This window comes from Mytilus californianus, unplaced genomic scaffold (assembly GCF_021869535.1).
Source record: "Mytilus californianus isolate M0D057914Y unplaced genomic scaffold, xbMytCali1.0.p SCAF_8, whole genome shotgun sequence".
Taxonomy (NCBI): domain Eukaryota; kingdom Metazoa; phylum Mollusca; class Bivalvia; order Mytilida; family Mytilidae; genus Mytilus; species Mytilus californianus.
In genome coordinates this window covers 76,063,985-76,078,840 of record NW_026262734.1, presented here as the reverse complement: position 1 = coordinate 76,078,840, position 14,856 = coordinate 76,063,985, and the positions used below count along the sequence as shown (strand labels likewise).

The 14,856-nt window shown below is 32.6% G+C and overlaps 2 protein-coding genes across 3 annotated transcripts in view; one reads left to right on the top strand and one right to left on the bottom strand.

The window, feature by feature from the left end:
• Positions 1-2,530: 2,530 nt before the first annotated feature.
• On the bottom strand, positions 2,531-7,028 carry LOC127711214 (rRNA methyltransferase 3, mitochondrial-like). The gene is made up of 4 exons (XM_052217184.1): positions 6,830-7,028; positions 6,417-6,659; positions 5,128-5,286; positions 2,531-3,118 (listed from the first exon to the last, which is right to left on the bottom strand). Exons 2-4 carry the CDS (start codon positions 6,496-6,498, stop codon positions 2,547-2,549), a joined length of 813 nt encoding a protein of 270 aa, XP_052073144.1. The 5' UTR covers positions 6,499-6,659; positions 6,830-7,028; the 3' UTR covers positions 2,531-2,546.
• Positions 7,029-8,231: 1,203 nt separating this feature from the next.
• Positions 8,232-14,856, top strand: part of LOC127712482 (glyoxalase domain-containing protein 4-like) — a 62,092-nt gene continuing 55,467 nt past the window's right edge. Inside the window, exon 1 of one of the 2 annotated variants that reach the window (XM_052218944.1) lies at positions 8,232-8,417. In XM_052218944.1, coding sequence (XP_052074904.1) covers positions 8,328-8,417 — 90 coding nt within the window. In that variant the 5' untranslated portion in view covers positions 8,232-8,327. The remainder of the gene's footprint in view (positions 8,418-14,856) is intronic. The other variant, XM_052218945.1, reaches the window with a different exon arrangement.

The window sequence follows — 14,856 nt, the reverse complement described above, 5'->3', positions numbered from 1 at the left end:
ATAATCTGTCCTCTTAGTTTACAAAAATAACCGATCCAAAACAAATCCTCCTGGCCCCCCCTCCCCCCCCCCCCCCCCCCCCCCCCCCCCCCCCCCCCCCCCCCCCCCCCCAGAATATCAAATGGTCGTCCCCTTATTGTTCCAAAGTCATATCTTCTCTTAAAGCTTTTCTCCTCAGTCTTGAAGATGAACAACCTTGAACGATTTGAGATTTTACTTCCCGATTGTCATCATTAAATTCACAGTTGACGGATAATTGTCTTAACTTTGTATGAAATGCATCCATTGTTTCATTTGTTTCTTGCTTTGCCTGACGGAATTTATATATTTCGTATTCAACGTTTTTCTTCGGTGCAAAATATTCGGTAAGCTTCGTAAGTGCTGTATCGTAATCCTCTCCAGTTTCTTGTAAGGTATCGAAAATGTCATTTACTTCTTCCCCTGCGTAATGCAAAAGTAACGCTCTTTGTCTCACTTTATCCTTGATATTCATTCCAACAAGTAAATTTTGAAGTCGTTTTGTCCATTTTTTCCAGCGCTGATCAGCTGCACTTTCATGTACACTGAAAGGTGGAAACACAGGTAGTGCCGATGCCATTATGGAACTAATCAATACTATTAATTAATCCAATTGTTCATTTGTTAATCCAATTTGTCTCGTCGCCATTATAAAATAGCTACTAATTGCTAGAGAGGTAATAAAGTCGTCTGCAGTTTCATGGTTTTAATACAACTGATAAACTAATACAAGTTACACACATGATAAGACGCGATTATAACGGTCTGCATCTGTTAAAGTAATTAAGTTCTGTAGTGACCTTAGATAAACAATTTCAATACATTACAGATCACTATCCCTATATCGAGCTTTCTGCGACAGAAGTTGCAGGCTCGACAAAAATTAAAAAAGGTCAAAAGTCCATTTAACTCCTGTAAAAATGGTCGAATGAAAATGCTGATATAATATAGTCAACTGCACATGATGGCAAACAATACTAAGTATGAGAGCTTTCTGTAAAATGGACTCAAAGAAGATGCATTCACAAGATGTCATTGATTAAATATTAAAAAAAAATTCAAAATCTCATAACTCCCATAAAATAAGAATTTGTTCGTTGTACCCATTTATCTATATATCCTATGTATGGCATCACAGGCAAGTATCTGTTTTGATTTTTTTATTGATGGCTGCATATACATGAGACAATCATTACATGCTAACATGTTTAACCCTGCCACATTCTGTATGTGCCTGTCCCAAGTAAGGAGCCTGTAATTCAGTGGTTGTCGTTTGTTGCTGTATATCATATTTGTTTTTCGTTCATTATTTTGTACATGAATCAGGATGTTAGTTTTCTTGTTTGAATTGTTTTACGTTTGTCATTTCGGGGCCTTTTATAGCTGACTATGCTGTATGGGCTTTGCTCATTGTTGGAGGCCATACCTATAGTTGTTAATTTCTGTGTCATTTTCTCTCTTGTGGAGAGTTGTCGCATGGGCAATCATACCACATCTTCTTATTTTTATATATTCAGGATTATAACATTTTTTATATTGTAATATAAATATACCATATATATAAACAAATACAAGACAAACCAATAATATAAGAGAAACCATCTACCAACTTTTGTTTTTGTTTCTTAATAACCTTAATACTTTTTGCCTGTTAATTTCTTAACAATAAAACAGAAAATCACAGAGTATTTTTGGAATCCAGAAGGAGCAAGTAAAGCTTTTTACACCAGAGAAAAGAAAAGCAATAGATGTTTAATGTTTAATGAGAACACGATAATGTGATATGAATATAAACCCTGCCTTGTACTAGACTGGGTAAGGTAAGAGTTCACAGGAAGACATGTCAACCTAGAAGGACATGCTGATCCAGATTTTCAACGTGATAGACATACCCAGACACTTTATTCTGGCATCAAGTCAACCAGTCTTTGCTCTTACTCCAAAATGCTGCATGCTTAGTGGAAAAGCAGCAAATACCAAATTTCAAGTCTTTTGATTGACTTTGATGGGGTTCTGACACACAACCTTTCGCATTAAGGGCAATCAGGCTAGCACAGAACCACTGAGGGAGTCAATAGAAAGACAGGCAAATTCTTCACACAAGTGACTCAATAGAATGAGCCCTACGTTAAGGTGAAGAGTACAGAGCATTCTACTAGGTAACAGTTGAGCACCAGGTAAGTTTAAAAAAAAATTAGGAATATTCTTTGTAGAACTTTACCAGATGTGATTTTCTAAATAATAATATAACCTCCCTTTTATATCCTTTTTCTTTTATGTTTAAACATTAAAAATCTAGCATATATAAACAAATTCAATTCTAAGAATTTTCTACCCCAGGAATAGATTACTTTAGCTGTATTTGGCACAACCTTTAGGAATTTTTGGCCTTCAATGCTCTAGCTTTAACTTGGTATTTTATATGGCCTTTGAACTTTTTTGATTTGAGTGTCACTGATAAATCTTTTGTAGACGAAATACACGTCTGGCTTACAAAATTATAAGGCTGGTATCTTTGAAGAGTTTTTTTAATATGACTTTTTATTCTCCACACCATCATTGTTCCTGTCTTTCATTGTATACTGCTTATGAATTTCATACAATAAAATGCTAGCAGTAACTGATGAGTTAAGGGAGTTAATCCCTGTTGCCATTGGCAACATAACACACTGTCCATCATTGTCATGTGTAATTTTACGAGCTTGTACACTAAACCCACTCATTTCTCCTCCTACAATCAACACAGTATGATCACCTGATGTAAAATCAACTTCTGTGTAAAGAGAAACATTCAGAGGTAGTCTTTTGTACATTTCAAGTTCTTGTCTTTTTGACATATGAGTATCACCAATTTCCTCTTCAGAAGATACTAATGATTTTTTTTCATCTTGAGAGTCTTCATCTATCCCATCATAGAGTGGTTTTGTGATGTCATCTAATGACCAATCTGTTGGACGCCTTGTGTCAGCAATAAAAACTGTGGATTTGTTTGGGATATAATTAATGACATTGTCCCATGACAAATTGTTTATGATTGGTATCCTAAAATGTCCTCCAGCTCCTGAGCGTAGAACTTTGGAATTCCATATATCTACACATCCTAAAAAGATTAACATTGAATAAATGTACATTTCTTTTAGTCCTCTATTCTTTGGATAGACAAAGCACTTAGTTTGTCTTTTAAAAATTAAATGATCATTCATGACATCATGAAATCATAAATTTTATTGCTACCAATTACATGAATTACAGAAAATTCTATGCTTTAATTTAGTTGTGAAATAATTAAATATGATGAAAAGTGACTTGTTCATCATCTCTTGTTCTTTATGCCGTTACAAACTTGACCCATGAACTATAATGAACCCACGGTAAATAGAAAATTATCTTATTTAATATGATATACAATTCTGAACAACAGACATGAGTCCTACTTTAAGGTGACGAGAACAAAGCATTCTTCTAAGTAAAACTTGAGCACCAGTTAGGTTTGAAAAATAGATTGATAAATATTCCCCTTTATTTCTATCAGTAAACATATGTATGATGGTGCAAATATCACACATCACTGTGCAAGATCTTAGTGGATTATCTCCCTTGCTAATGGGAATGTTAATCCCTAATTTAGCCTCAACTAAATGATTTATATCATATGATAACTGTATATTATAATTAAGGAATGACTGTAATATTTTTTCTGTCTATGAAAAAATTACATCAAAAATGTGTTGCACACTGAATAACCCGTGTAGCGGGTTATTTTAAAGTGTGCACCACATTTTTTATGTTATTTCGAATAGACAGAAAAAATATTACAGTCATTTCTTATAATTTAATTCTAAATTCCATTTTAAACCTGAGTAAACCATGAAAAAACGTTGATGACGTCACGGTCACATGACAAAATTATGTCTATGAGCTGATAAACAAAACAACGTCAGCCAATCAGAAGACGCGTTACATCCAAAATTAAATTATTGATAAATAAATGAAATGTTAGATTTATATATTTTGTTTACATTTATAACACAAACAATTAAATTGACAAGTATCAGTTTCTCTTTCAGTTTTAATATGCCTTACTCTCAAAAATTGAAAACTATTTAATGTTCATCTGGTTACTTGACTGAGGGAGTTGTGTATTTAAGTCATCTAGTATGTCAATGAATTTTGACTATATTTTATTCTAATCTGACATTAAGATGGTAGAAAGTTTGAATTATGAATTATGTATGGGTTTATACATTAGGTAAGTTATACACTTTGGACTTTCAAAACTTGTGGCCTAGAGTAGTACTGAGGAATCTTATTCCAGAAACATGTGTTATGTACATAGAAAATGGTGTCAATTTTTGTTTTAAATATGATGGAAGTTTCTGTATAGAAGACAAGTTTGATATTAAACTCAATTCAGACAAAATATATCATATAAATATCAGATTATTTTATTTGGACATCACTGTCATGTGTAATTACTTAATGGCATATTTATAGTGAAAATTGTATTCAGAGAATATTATTTTATGCATCTCTCATTTGAATTTCCTTCATACTTAATACTGGACACTAGGTTTTCATCTCAAAATAAACTATTTTAGGACTTTTCAGATTTAAATATATATTGTGCTTTGTATTGATCTGATAACTTAAGCCCTTTTCATCAGATTTTTATAGTTTGTTCTTATGTCTTACTAGGGTTCGGCACCAGCAAACAAGTTCAACCTCGCCACATTCTGTATGTGACTGTCAACAGTCAGGAGCCTGTATTATTATTATTTAGCAGTTGTTTTTTTGTTGCTGTATATCATTTGTTTTTTGTTTCTTGTTTTGTACATAAATCAGACCGTTAGTTTTCTCGTTTTAATTGTTTCACATTTGTCATTTTGGGGCCTTTTATAGCTTACTAAGCGGTATGGGTTTTGCTCATTGTTGATGGTTGTACAGTGACCTTTAAGTGTTAACTAATATTTCATTTTGTCTCTGGTGGAGAGTAACACATAAATGTCTCATTGGCAATCATACCACATCTTCTTATTTTTATACATGTATGTATAAAATATTGTTTTGAATGTCAGTTCAGTAGCAATCATGTCTATCTTAAAACCTCACCAGGTAAAGTAATAAACTTAGAACAACCCACAGCAGCAGCTGTTCTAACTAATGTTCCCATGTTTCCTGGATCTCTCAAATTATCACATATCACAGTTAATGGTAACTCTGTAGCTCTTGAAGTAATTGTCTCCCCTTCATTTGGAATTTCAAATATTCCTAAAAATAATATTAAAATATATCAAATCATACATTCCACATAGAATTATGAAATTCTCATTATTACATTAATAACTTTCATCAAAATAGACTGGAAAGAAAGAGGTCAATCTTAAAAGAACAGAAATGCTTTCATCATGTTCAAAATGATTACAAGTGTAAATAAGCAAGTAGCCTTTTATAGCATACTATGCGGTTTAGGTTTTGCTGATTGCTGAAGACCCACAGTGACCTATAGTTGTTAACTGACTTAAACTTTCATGTCATTTGGTCTCTGGTGGAGAGTTGTCTCATTGGCAATCATACCAGATCTTAAGTAGAATTGCTCAGTTTTAGAACGATAATGACTTATATATTTGCAACATGGGCAAACTTGTTTTCTTCCACAGTTTAATAACTGTAGCAAAGATGAAAACATTAACAACTTTGCATTCATACAATATTCTACTGTGGATTCATACCAAGTTAAAGATTGTGTATACTGGGAAACCACAAAATCAAACCCCAGAACATACAAAACTTCAGTTACCTTGTATATGGTGAAACTATAAAATTCAATACTCTCCAAATACCTACTTTTTCTCAAATCATGAAAATTGATACATGTACTTACCAAAATAAATAAATCCACAATATATACATGATATATATTTCATAGCAGTAGAATTACTATTTCTGTTAATTATCTTATAATAATTAAATAAGCAAAAATCTCAAAATTACTAAAAAAAGCTCAAAGTTTTATTTCTCATTTCAAAAATCAATTTCTAAATACAATAAATAATGGCATTGGACAATTCTTTAAGTTGATGTTTATATCAGGTATCTTTGAACACAATACCAAATAAAATTATTTTAAAATAATAAGAGCAAACTGTAACATTAAATATTGATTTAGTTCAGTGGAAAATCAATCTTGGTGATGATGAATTTCAAAGAAAATGTAGCAGTAAGTGATTGCGTATCTCAATGAGAATTCAATTTATATTTTATAATAGGGTAGTAAATCAAGGATGAAATCATGCAAATACACCAGAACTAATCTTGCTTCATTGTGATTCACTTAATATCAGCAAGAGTGATTTTCACTAAATTATGAGTATTGTTGTCTTTAAATCATTTTCAAATACCTAAAATTCCTTGTGGTGTATCTGTTTCACACCATATCTTTAAACTTTTATGTGGAACTTTATAAACAGGACAGTCAATCATTTCTGCTGGGAATTTTGTCCAGAACGTCTAATTTGCTGAAATATAGTGCTTTCATAGTGGCTTTGGCTTTTAATGCATCAATAATCAATCGTCTTCCTTCCAGTAAAACTTCAGATCTTCTTCCTTTCTGTTTTTTAGAGTTTGCATTCATGACAATCTGACTGCAAAAAAAAAGTAGCTTTCTGACATGTAAATATTACTCAAGTATCATTTATGTATCAATGTTTAACATCAACTGTGGATGTGATGAAGAAAGAATACATGTACATTGAGAAATATACAACATAAATTATAACTATCATGAACATCAATAAAATTGCAATTTTATTACCAGGTAATTGGATCCTGAGAGCAGCATAACAAATGCCTGACTACCACGATTATTGGAGAAATTGCTTACTCCTATGAAGCTGCTGGTGTACAGGAGTTCATTACTGGTTACTGGTGGTTTTTTTTTTGGCTTATGATTTGATTGATCTTTTTTTTCTTTTGGCCATGGTGTTCAACTTTGATATATTTTTTTTTAATTCCATCTTTGGTGTCTTCTAACCATACATACCATATCAGCCTTAACTTACATCATGTACATATAACGATGTATATGACCTGTCCTTGATTTTTTTGTCATTTGAAAATTCTGACTAGTGTTCAATGGTATTATGTCTGTCATTCTTCAACTTAAGTCATGTCATGCATGTTGATTGCATATCTGCTGTTAAACACTTAGACTCTTCCCCCTTTTCTTTTTTATTGCACTGTGTACCATCCATCTGCACGATCCGATCAATTCACAGGTGCATTACTGGCCAAGGGACCCCACAGTCTTTCACTTGGAATCCTTGAATGTCACCAAGACATGCCACGATCATGGTCAAACCTCATGACCATATCTACTTAACTTCCAGGTACTTACAGACACTTGTATGTACCAGAAGTAGTCAGTTATAAGCTCAATAGAGCTTATGTTATGTCCTTCTTTGTATACTATGCGGGACTCTAAATAAAACTTATTTATTATTATTTATTTATAGTAGTTGCTTCCAGCACCAATATTGTGAAAATACATGGATGGTACCAGCGGGATTCATACCTTTATTCTCAGGATCTAACGGCAGCTCTCTAACTAACCGACAGAACCAAAGAATATTTTCATTGACTCAACCAGTTAGACTACCTCTAAATCTGCAGTTATACAACAAAAGTGATTAACATGAAAAATGAATGAGTGGTTAGCAAAAATGGTTAATGAAACCATAATGTAGATGTATAATGATGAAACTAACTTTAATTTCTTTGATGTGTCAGTTTCCTCAATTCTTGTGTACTCAATTCCAATTCCATTTGTGTTGTAAATTTTTGTATTTTGTCGATGAAAATTCAAATCGTCTTTACTGTGTCTACTGTCTGTCTGTGATTTTCTCGAGATCATTAAGTTCTTTTGCACAGGGTCATCTGGTAAGAATTTAACGTTAGCACTTTTTCTTGGATCTTTGACTTTTACTCCGAATTGATTAAGTTTTTCTCGTTCTTGTTCTGGATTTAGCACATTTACAGGCGCACGACGAAATCCTCTTCCATAATTTCGACTGACAACCTTTAAAATTCTCTTGTGATACAAAAAACCTTTGAAGACCGTGTCTCTCATGGGCGCAGCCATTTTTTTCTAATCAGGATCTTTCAGGAGCTTGGTATTTGATTTACGAATACTTACAAACGTTGTTAAGATTCTGAATGTTTGATTCAATTTCGCAAACTAATTTTATTAAACAGATTGAACTGTTGTAGACACCGTTAAGATTTTTGAGAAGTGACAACTGTTAAAAAAAACTATGGCAACACGAAGAGCTTTACATTTTGTTTTTAAAGTTGGAAACAGGACAAAAACTGCGGACTTTTATAGGGATATTCTGGGCATGAAAGTAGGTACAGTCATGACAGTTCTGGTCTGTAACTTAAGGTTCATGTGGACCCTTTGGCTAAAATGGCTGCAATTTCACCTAAAAATTTACTCTGAGTACAGACAAACCTGCGCATCTGGAAAAGTTTTCAGGCATAGCATGCCCTAGATAAATAAACTTCTAATGCATTGTATGTTTTAGAAAATTTAAAACTTAACTGGATTTAGCAGTGCACTTTTTTTCGTCCCTGCAGAAGATGATAGAATTAAGGTTCATGTGGACCCTTTGGCTAAAATGGCTGCATTTTCACCTCAAAATTTACTCTGAGGACAGACAAACCTGCGCATCTCGAAAAGTTTTAAGGCATAGCATGCCCTAGATAAATAAACTTCTAATGCATTGTATGTTTTAGAAAATTAAAAACTTAACTGGATTTAGCAGTGCACTTTTTTTCGTCCCTGCAGAAGATGATAAAATTAACAAACAGTTGAGTTTCACTTGATATGGTCCACTCAGGTACACAGTTTAAATCACCAGTTATTGTCAGGTATCTATTGTCCATCTATTGTCCATGTCAATCAAAACAGTTCACTTCAATTATTACCTGTGGGGAAGTTCTCAAACCTCTTTCCCAACTTTGTTTATTTTGGCACCTTCTGGTGGAATGAAAAAAAGTGCACTGCAAAATCCGGTTAAGTTTTTAATTTTCTAAAATATAAAATATATTTGAATTTTATTTATCTAGGGCATGCTATGCCTTAAAACTTTTCCAGATGCACAGGTTTGTCTGTACTCAGAGTAAATTTTGAGCTGAAAATGCAGCCATTTTAGACGAAGGGTCCACATGAACCTTAACAAACAGTTGAGTTTCACTTGATATGGTCCACTCAGGTACACAGTTTAAATCACCAATTATTGTCAGGTATCTATTGTCCATCTATTGTCCATGTCAATCAAAACAGTTCACTTCAATTATTACCTGTGGGGATGTTCTCAAACCTCTTTCCCAACTTAGTTTATTTTGGCACCTTCTGGAGGAATGAAAAAAAGTGCACTGCAAAATCCGGTTAAGTTTTTAATTTTCTAAAACATAAAATATATTTGAATTTTATTTATCTAGGGCATGCTATGCCTTAAAACTTTTCCAGATGCACAGGTTTGTCTGTACTCGGAGTAAATTTTGAGGTGAAAATGCAGCCATTTTAGACGAAGGGTCCACATGAACCTTAATTTAGCTGTGCTGTCAAATATTTGCTTTCAATTCATCATGTTCATTAAATAGTTTGACTAATTTCAAAAAGGCCCTAAGATTAAGGAATTTACTCTCAAAATTGTATCATTCCCGAAAACAAAGGATTATTAATATTTATGAAAATTGATATTGTTTATGAGAATTTTAGAAAATATATACACATGATATATATCATGTCAATATTCAGACATGTCAGACTAGCTGCAGTATCGTAGCTCTTATGATCCCTGCATGATATTTTTTTACAATTTGCGGACCATCCGCAAATTGTGAGGCAAGTTTGCAAGGTCCTTAATTAAGAGCTACAGTTCTGGAGCTCTTTTCAGACACCATTAATGTAATATGTATACATGTATACATACATGTACTGAATATGTTCTGCATCATATCAGCTTTACATTCAAATAGTTTAGATGGGTTTCAAATAACTTTATCTGAGTTGTTTCCCTTGGCTGTCATTTTGGAGAGGGATAAACGGTTGATTTTCTTATTTGACATGTTTGACTTACCAAATTGAAACATGAGATACACACAAGTCTGATAAGAGATCCTTACTAGATTGTAGTGATGAATTAAGCATAACTAAAAGAAATAAGAATTGTTTATAAAAACTGTTTCTAAACTCTAGCAGTCTGTACGACAAGTTGAATTTGGCTGATTTATGAAAGAATTTTCACACTTAGACCTCCAACATGGTGACTAAAGGAAGAAACTCTTGCTCAAACCGTCTATCTAAATCGTTCTATAATCATCATGATCATGATACATGTAAAACTGACTCCATCGAGTCTGAAAAAAACTTACTGTATTTAAAAAAAAACTCACTGAACAGGAATCAGAGCTGCATAATAATTGTTGTAACCAGAATTCAATTCCATCCTATACATGTATTTCTAAATTTGGAAAGACAAGATGGCCGCTGAGCTGATAACACTGTGAAAAGTCAGCTCCCAATTTTTGCAATATTTTGAGCAATTTAAATGTTTGAAATGGATTAATTTTATGGCCAAGAAGAAGTTTTTGAAGTGATACATCCATTGATATGCTTTTTGTGTGATATATTTCAAGAATATATGAAATTACAAATATTAGTATATGTAAGAGAATGATAATCCCTTTCTTCATGAGCGTTAGCGAGTACTTATCATGAATTACACCCCAGTTCTATTGTTATACTTCATAGTTTCTATTTCTGAAATTAGTTTTAATTGAATAGATCTATTGTTACGAATAACAAAGGATTTTGACCACAGGGTGTGACGAGCGGGGTTTCTGGAAACCCCTGCTTCTACATCCCGCAAACAAAGTCCATTGTTATTCGTAACAATAGAAATTGATTATTTTTTAAATAGCATGAACATTAGAAATTACTAATTGTGTTCACTACAAATTGTTTCAAGATATTAAAAAACACATTTAAGGAAATTCCAATAGCGAAAAAAAGAATTAAGCATCTATTTTGAATACAAAAATAATCCTTTAAATACTCCTTTGCTTGAAGTAATTTTTGTTATCCCAGTCATATGTCTCTATTCTAAAGCATTGGTCTTTTAAAAAATGGGAATTCTAACTCCCGGGAACCCCCCCCGGTTACCCATTGGCCGATCTGGGGTCGGTTTCCTTGGTTTGGACCCAAAAAGATCAATGCATTTGAATGGTTGGACCCCTTTTCTGTTGAGTTGGGAACCCCCAGCTGGATCAGCCCCTGTTTGCCCCCCAAAAAGGGAGCTCCTAAATATTAAATCTGTATCTTTGTATGTTGAGCGTGTCTGGTAGTCAGGTCACAACTATCCCTTAATATGTCCGAATATGAATGTTTGTTTATTCTCGAGAAGAAGGGGGGGGGGGGGGGGGGGGGGGGGGGGGGGGGGGGGGGGGGGGGGGGGTGGGGTTGGGGGGGTTATAAAACCATAAGATATAAAATACAGTTATGATTACCTTTATTACACTGATACTGGTCAGTACTTTGGGTTATAATATTGCCTTTATCTTAAGTCTCTTCTACCAAATCCAATGCTTGCCACAAAATGTCGTCCGTCTTATACCCGTCCATATTGACAACTGCATACAAGGAACATGATGTATTGTTTGTTTGTAATAAGAATACACGAAACGGTCAACCTTGACCCTCTGATCCATATTAGCACAGGATTTAACGGGAATATGCAAAACAACTTGACATTTTGTAAAATATACTCACTTGTCAAAGTTTGAACGAAGGTAACCAAAGAAAGGTTACTAGTGGGGTTTCATGTAATAACAAAAATTCTTATAAATCATGGTTTGGTATTGTCAATAAATATGCTATCGGTTTTTTTATTCATTTAATAATCAATGTTAACAAATATAGGGTTTAGAATGGGGTGTAAGTTAGTTATACACCTCGGGATACGGTGTGTCTGGATAAGAAACCCCTCCGGCCTCCGGCCGACAGGGTTTCTTATCCAGACACACCTATCCCTCGATGTATAACTATTAGGTAAGGTATTATCATTCTCTTACAAACTTAGAATATTGTGAAGTGGTCAAGGTTCTGAAATGATCTCTTAATTGGTTGTATTTAAGAATTAGTTTCATTGTCAGTGCAATGTTTTTAATTAATGCATGACTTCCTTTTTAGGCATTTCATTTATGGATAAGTTTTAGTGATGGAAGGACTTTCTTATCATTTGGGAATTATTTTTAAAAAATATGTGTTACAGATATTAGGTGACACAACAGAACAAAGAAAATGTAGGAATTGTATATGTTTCCTGATTGTGAGTATGAATGTATATCATGTAATATTTTAGTGAGGAATTATCCTTTTTTTAATTTACAGTTTAAATCAAATGATACATTTGAGTTACAACTAAATTTTATTTAACAGCCAATATTTTGATCTGGCTTTTTACATAAAATACTATTTCATTATGTCAGGGAAATTTTCAAATAAAATGCCTTTAAAAGTTTTTAATATGTTCAAAACTTAAATTGAATTCCTGTTTTTTTTAAAAAATTTTTATTTTATCGGAATATTGGAAATAACTATTTTTCCAAACTGCTGATCCAGTAATCAAAGTTTTTGAAAGCTAAATATTAAGTTGTTGTTTTTTTTATCTCAAAGCTTTTCTTTTTTCTTTTTTTGCAAATGCTTTGATATTGTTTAATTATTTAGTAATTTGAAGAATATTTTCATAATAACATTCACGGTACCAATTTTACTGCACAGTAAACTTCAACTTATTTAGAGTTTTTTCTTTGTTTCACAATTCAACTTTTAGTCACTGTGTGATAAATCTTTTCAATCTGATAAATGTGCTTCGGGGCAGTTGTAACTCATTTATAGAAAGTCTTTGTTTTGAACTGTAAATAGACCCAAATAATAGGATAATCCCTTACTAAGAACATGATTTGCATTCATTCTTCACAACTAAGAGGCATCAGATCCTACAATTTCATTGGTTGAGAGCACTTTGCTATATTCTAATACTAGTATGGATTTATCAGGGATAATTAATTTTCAAAAAGATCTTGATGAAATCAAGTTTAGCCTCAGGGATGTTACAACAAAAGATGATCTGAATGAAGTAACAAAAGACCTTGTCAAAACAGCTGACCTTAAGAATATGGTTACTGGTATTGTGAAAAAACTTTTTAGTAAATTTGAATCCACTTTAGATAAAAAGATGAATGAAAGATTGAATAAAATCCAAACAGAAATGCAAGAAAAGGTGGAGGCCTTATCAATTGAAAATGAATCATTTGAGAAGGAAGATAGACCAAAATGAAGCCAAAACATTATCGATTAGAAAAGAACTGTCTGAAACAACAGAAATTGCTGAAGTAACAAATATAAGCAGTAACTATAACGAACAATACTCCAGAAAGAATAACATAAAGGTATATAATTTTCCATGGAAAGAGCAGCAAGATCTCCGTCAAGAGTTTATACAAATGGTAAAGTCGGACTTAAACATAACACTGCATGACCGAGATATTGTAGCCATTCAACGTTTACCTGCACAGCGAGAACCAAGACCATTACTCGTAAGATGTTTTAATACTGACGTAAAGAGGAGTATAATGAGAAAAAGAAAAGAACTAAGAAATAAAGTAAAATTTGTAGATGATGTTACCACCAGAAATATAGCCCTTATAAAAAGACTAGAGGATAGTGGAAGGTTTGATCAGGTGTGGTATTTCAACTGTGGCATTTATGGCAGAACTGATAATGGTCTCCAAATGAAGTATGGGTTGTATGATGACATCAACAAAAGACTGAGAGAAGGGAAGTAACTCTGACTTTTTGGAGGTTAAGAAATATACATGTACTTTGTAGATTTAGATTACTCAATACTGAAAGAAGGGAGATAATTCTAGTTACCTTTTAAAAAAAAAACAATTATTACTTTAAAGCTTGTATATTATTTTGTAATTGTTCTGATCTGACTATATGTTATTTCAAACAAAATAAGATTTATTGACATAGTTGAGTGAATATTTAACTAAAGAGAGAAAAATATTGCAAAAATTGAAACTGCATCATTAAATTGTATTCAGAAAACAGTAAGAATGCTTGTTGTCTGGATGCTGTTTATAATTTTTTATCTAATAGTTTCATCACAAATTATTTTTTTTCCTTTTTTGATTTTTTGGTTAAAACAAGATACTTTCTCAGTACAAATAACCCATCTGATGAATATTGCTTTTATTTTATTGTATTCTTTTTGGACTTCACACAAAATTATACTCATAATTGAATGGGTTCTTTAAAGATATTATCAGTTAACTGTCAAGGTCTAGGTGACATTGAAAAGAGAAGAGATGTATTTAATTTTCTTAAGTCTAAAAAATGCAACATCTATTGTATTCAAGATACACATTTCACAAATGAAAGTGAAATGAATATCAAGACCATGTGGGGCTATGAATGTTATTTTTCATCTTTCTCAACAAACTCTAGAGGAGTTGCTGTAATGTTCAATAATAATTTTGAATTTAGGGTATTCAAAGAGAAGAAAGATGTAAATGGAAATTATCTAGCATTAGATATTGTTATAGACAAGGAGAGAGTAACACTTCTATCATTGTATGGTCCTAATTCAGATAATCCTAATTTTTACCATCTTATTATGTGTATTATAGAAGATTTTGGAAATGAAAACTTTATAATATGTGGTGATTTTAATCTTGTTTTGTATCCCCATATAGACTATAATTGTAACT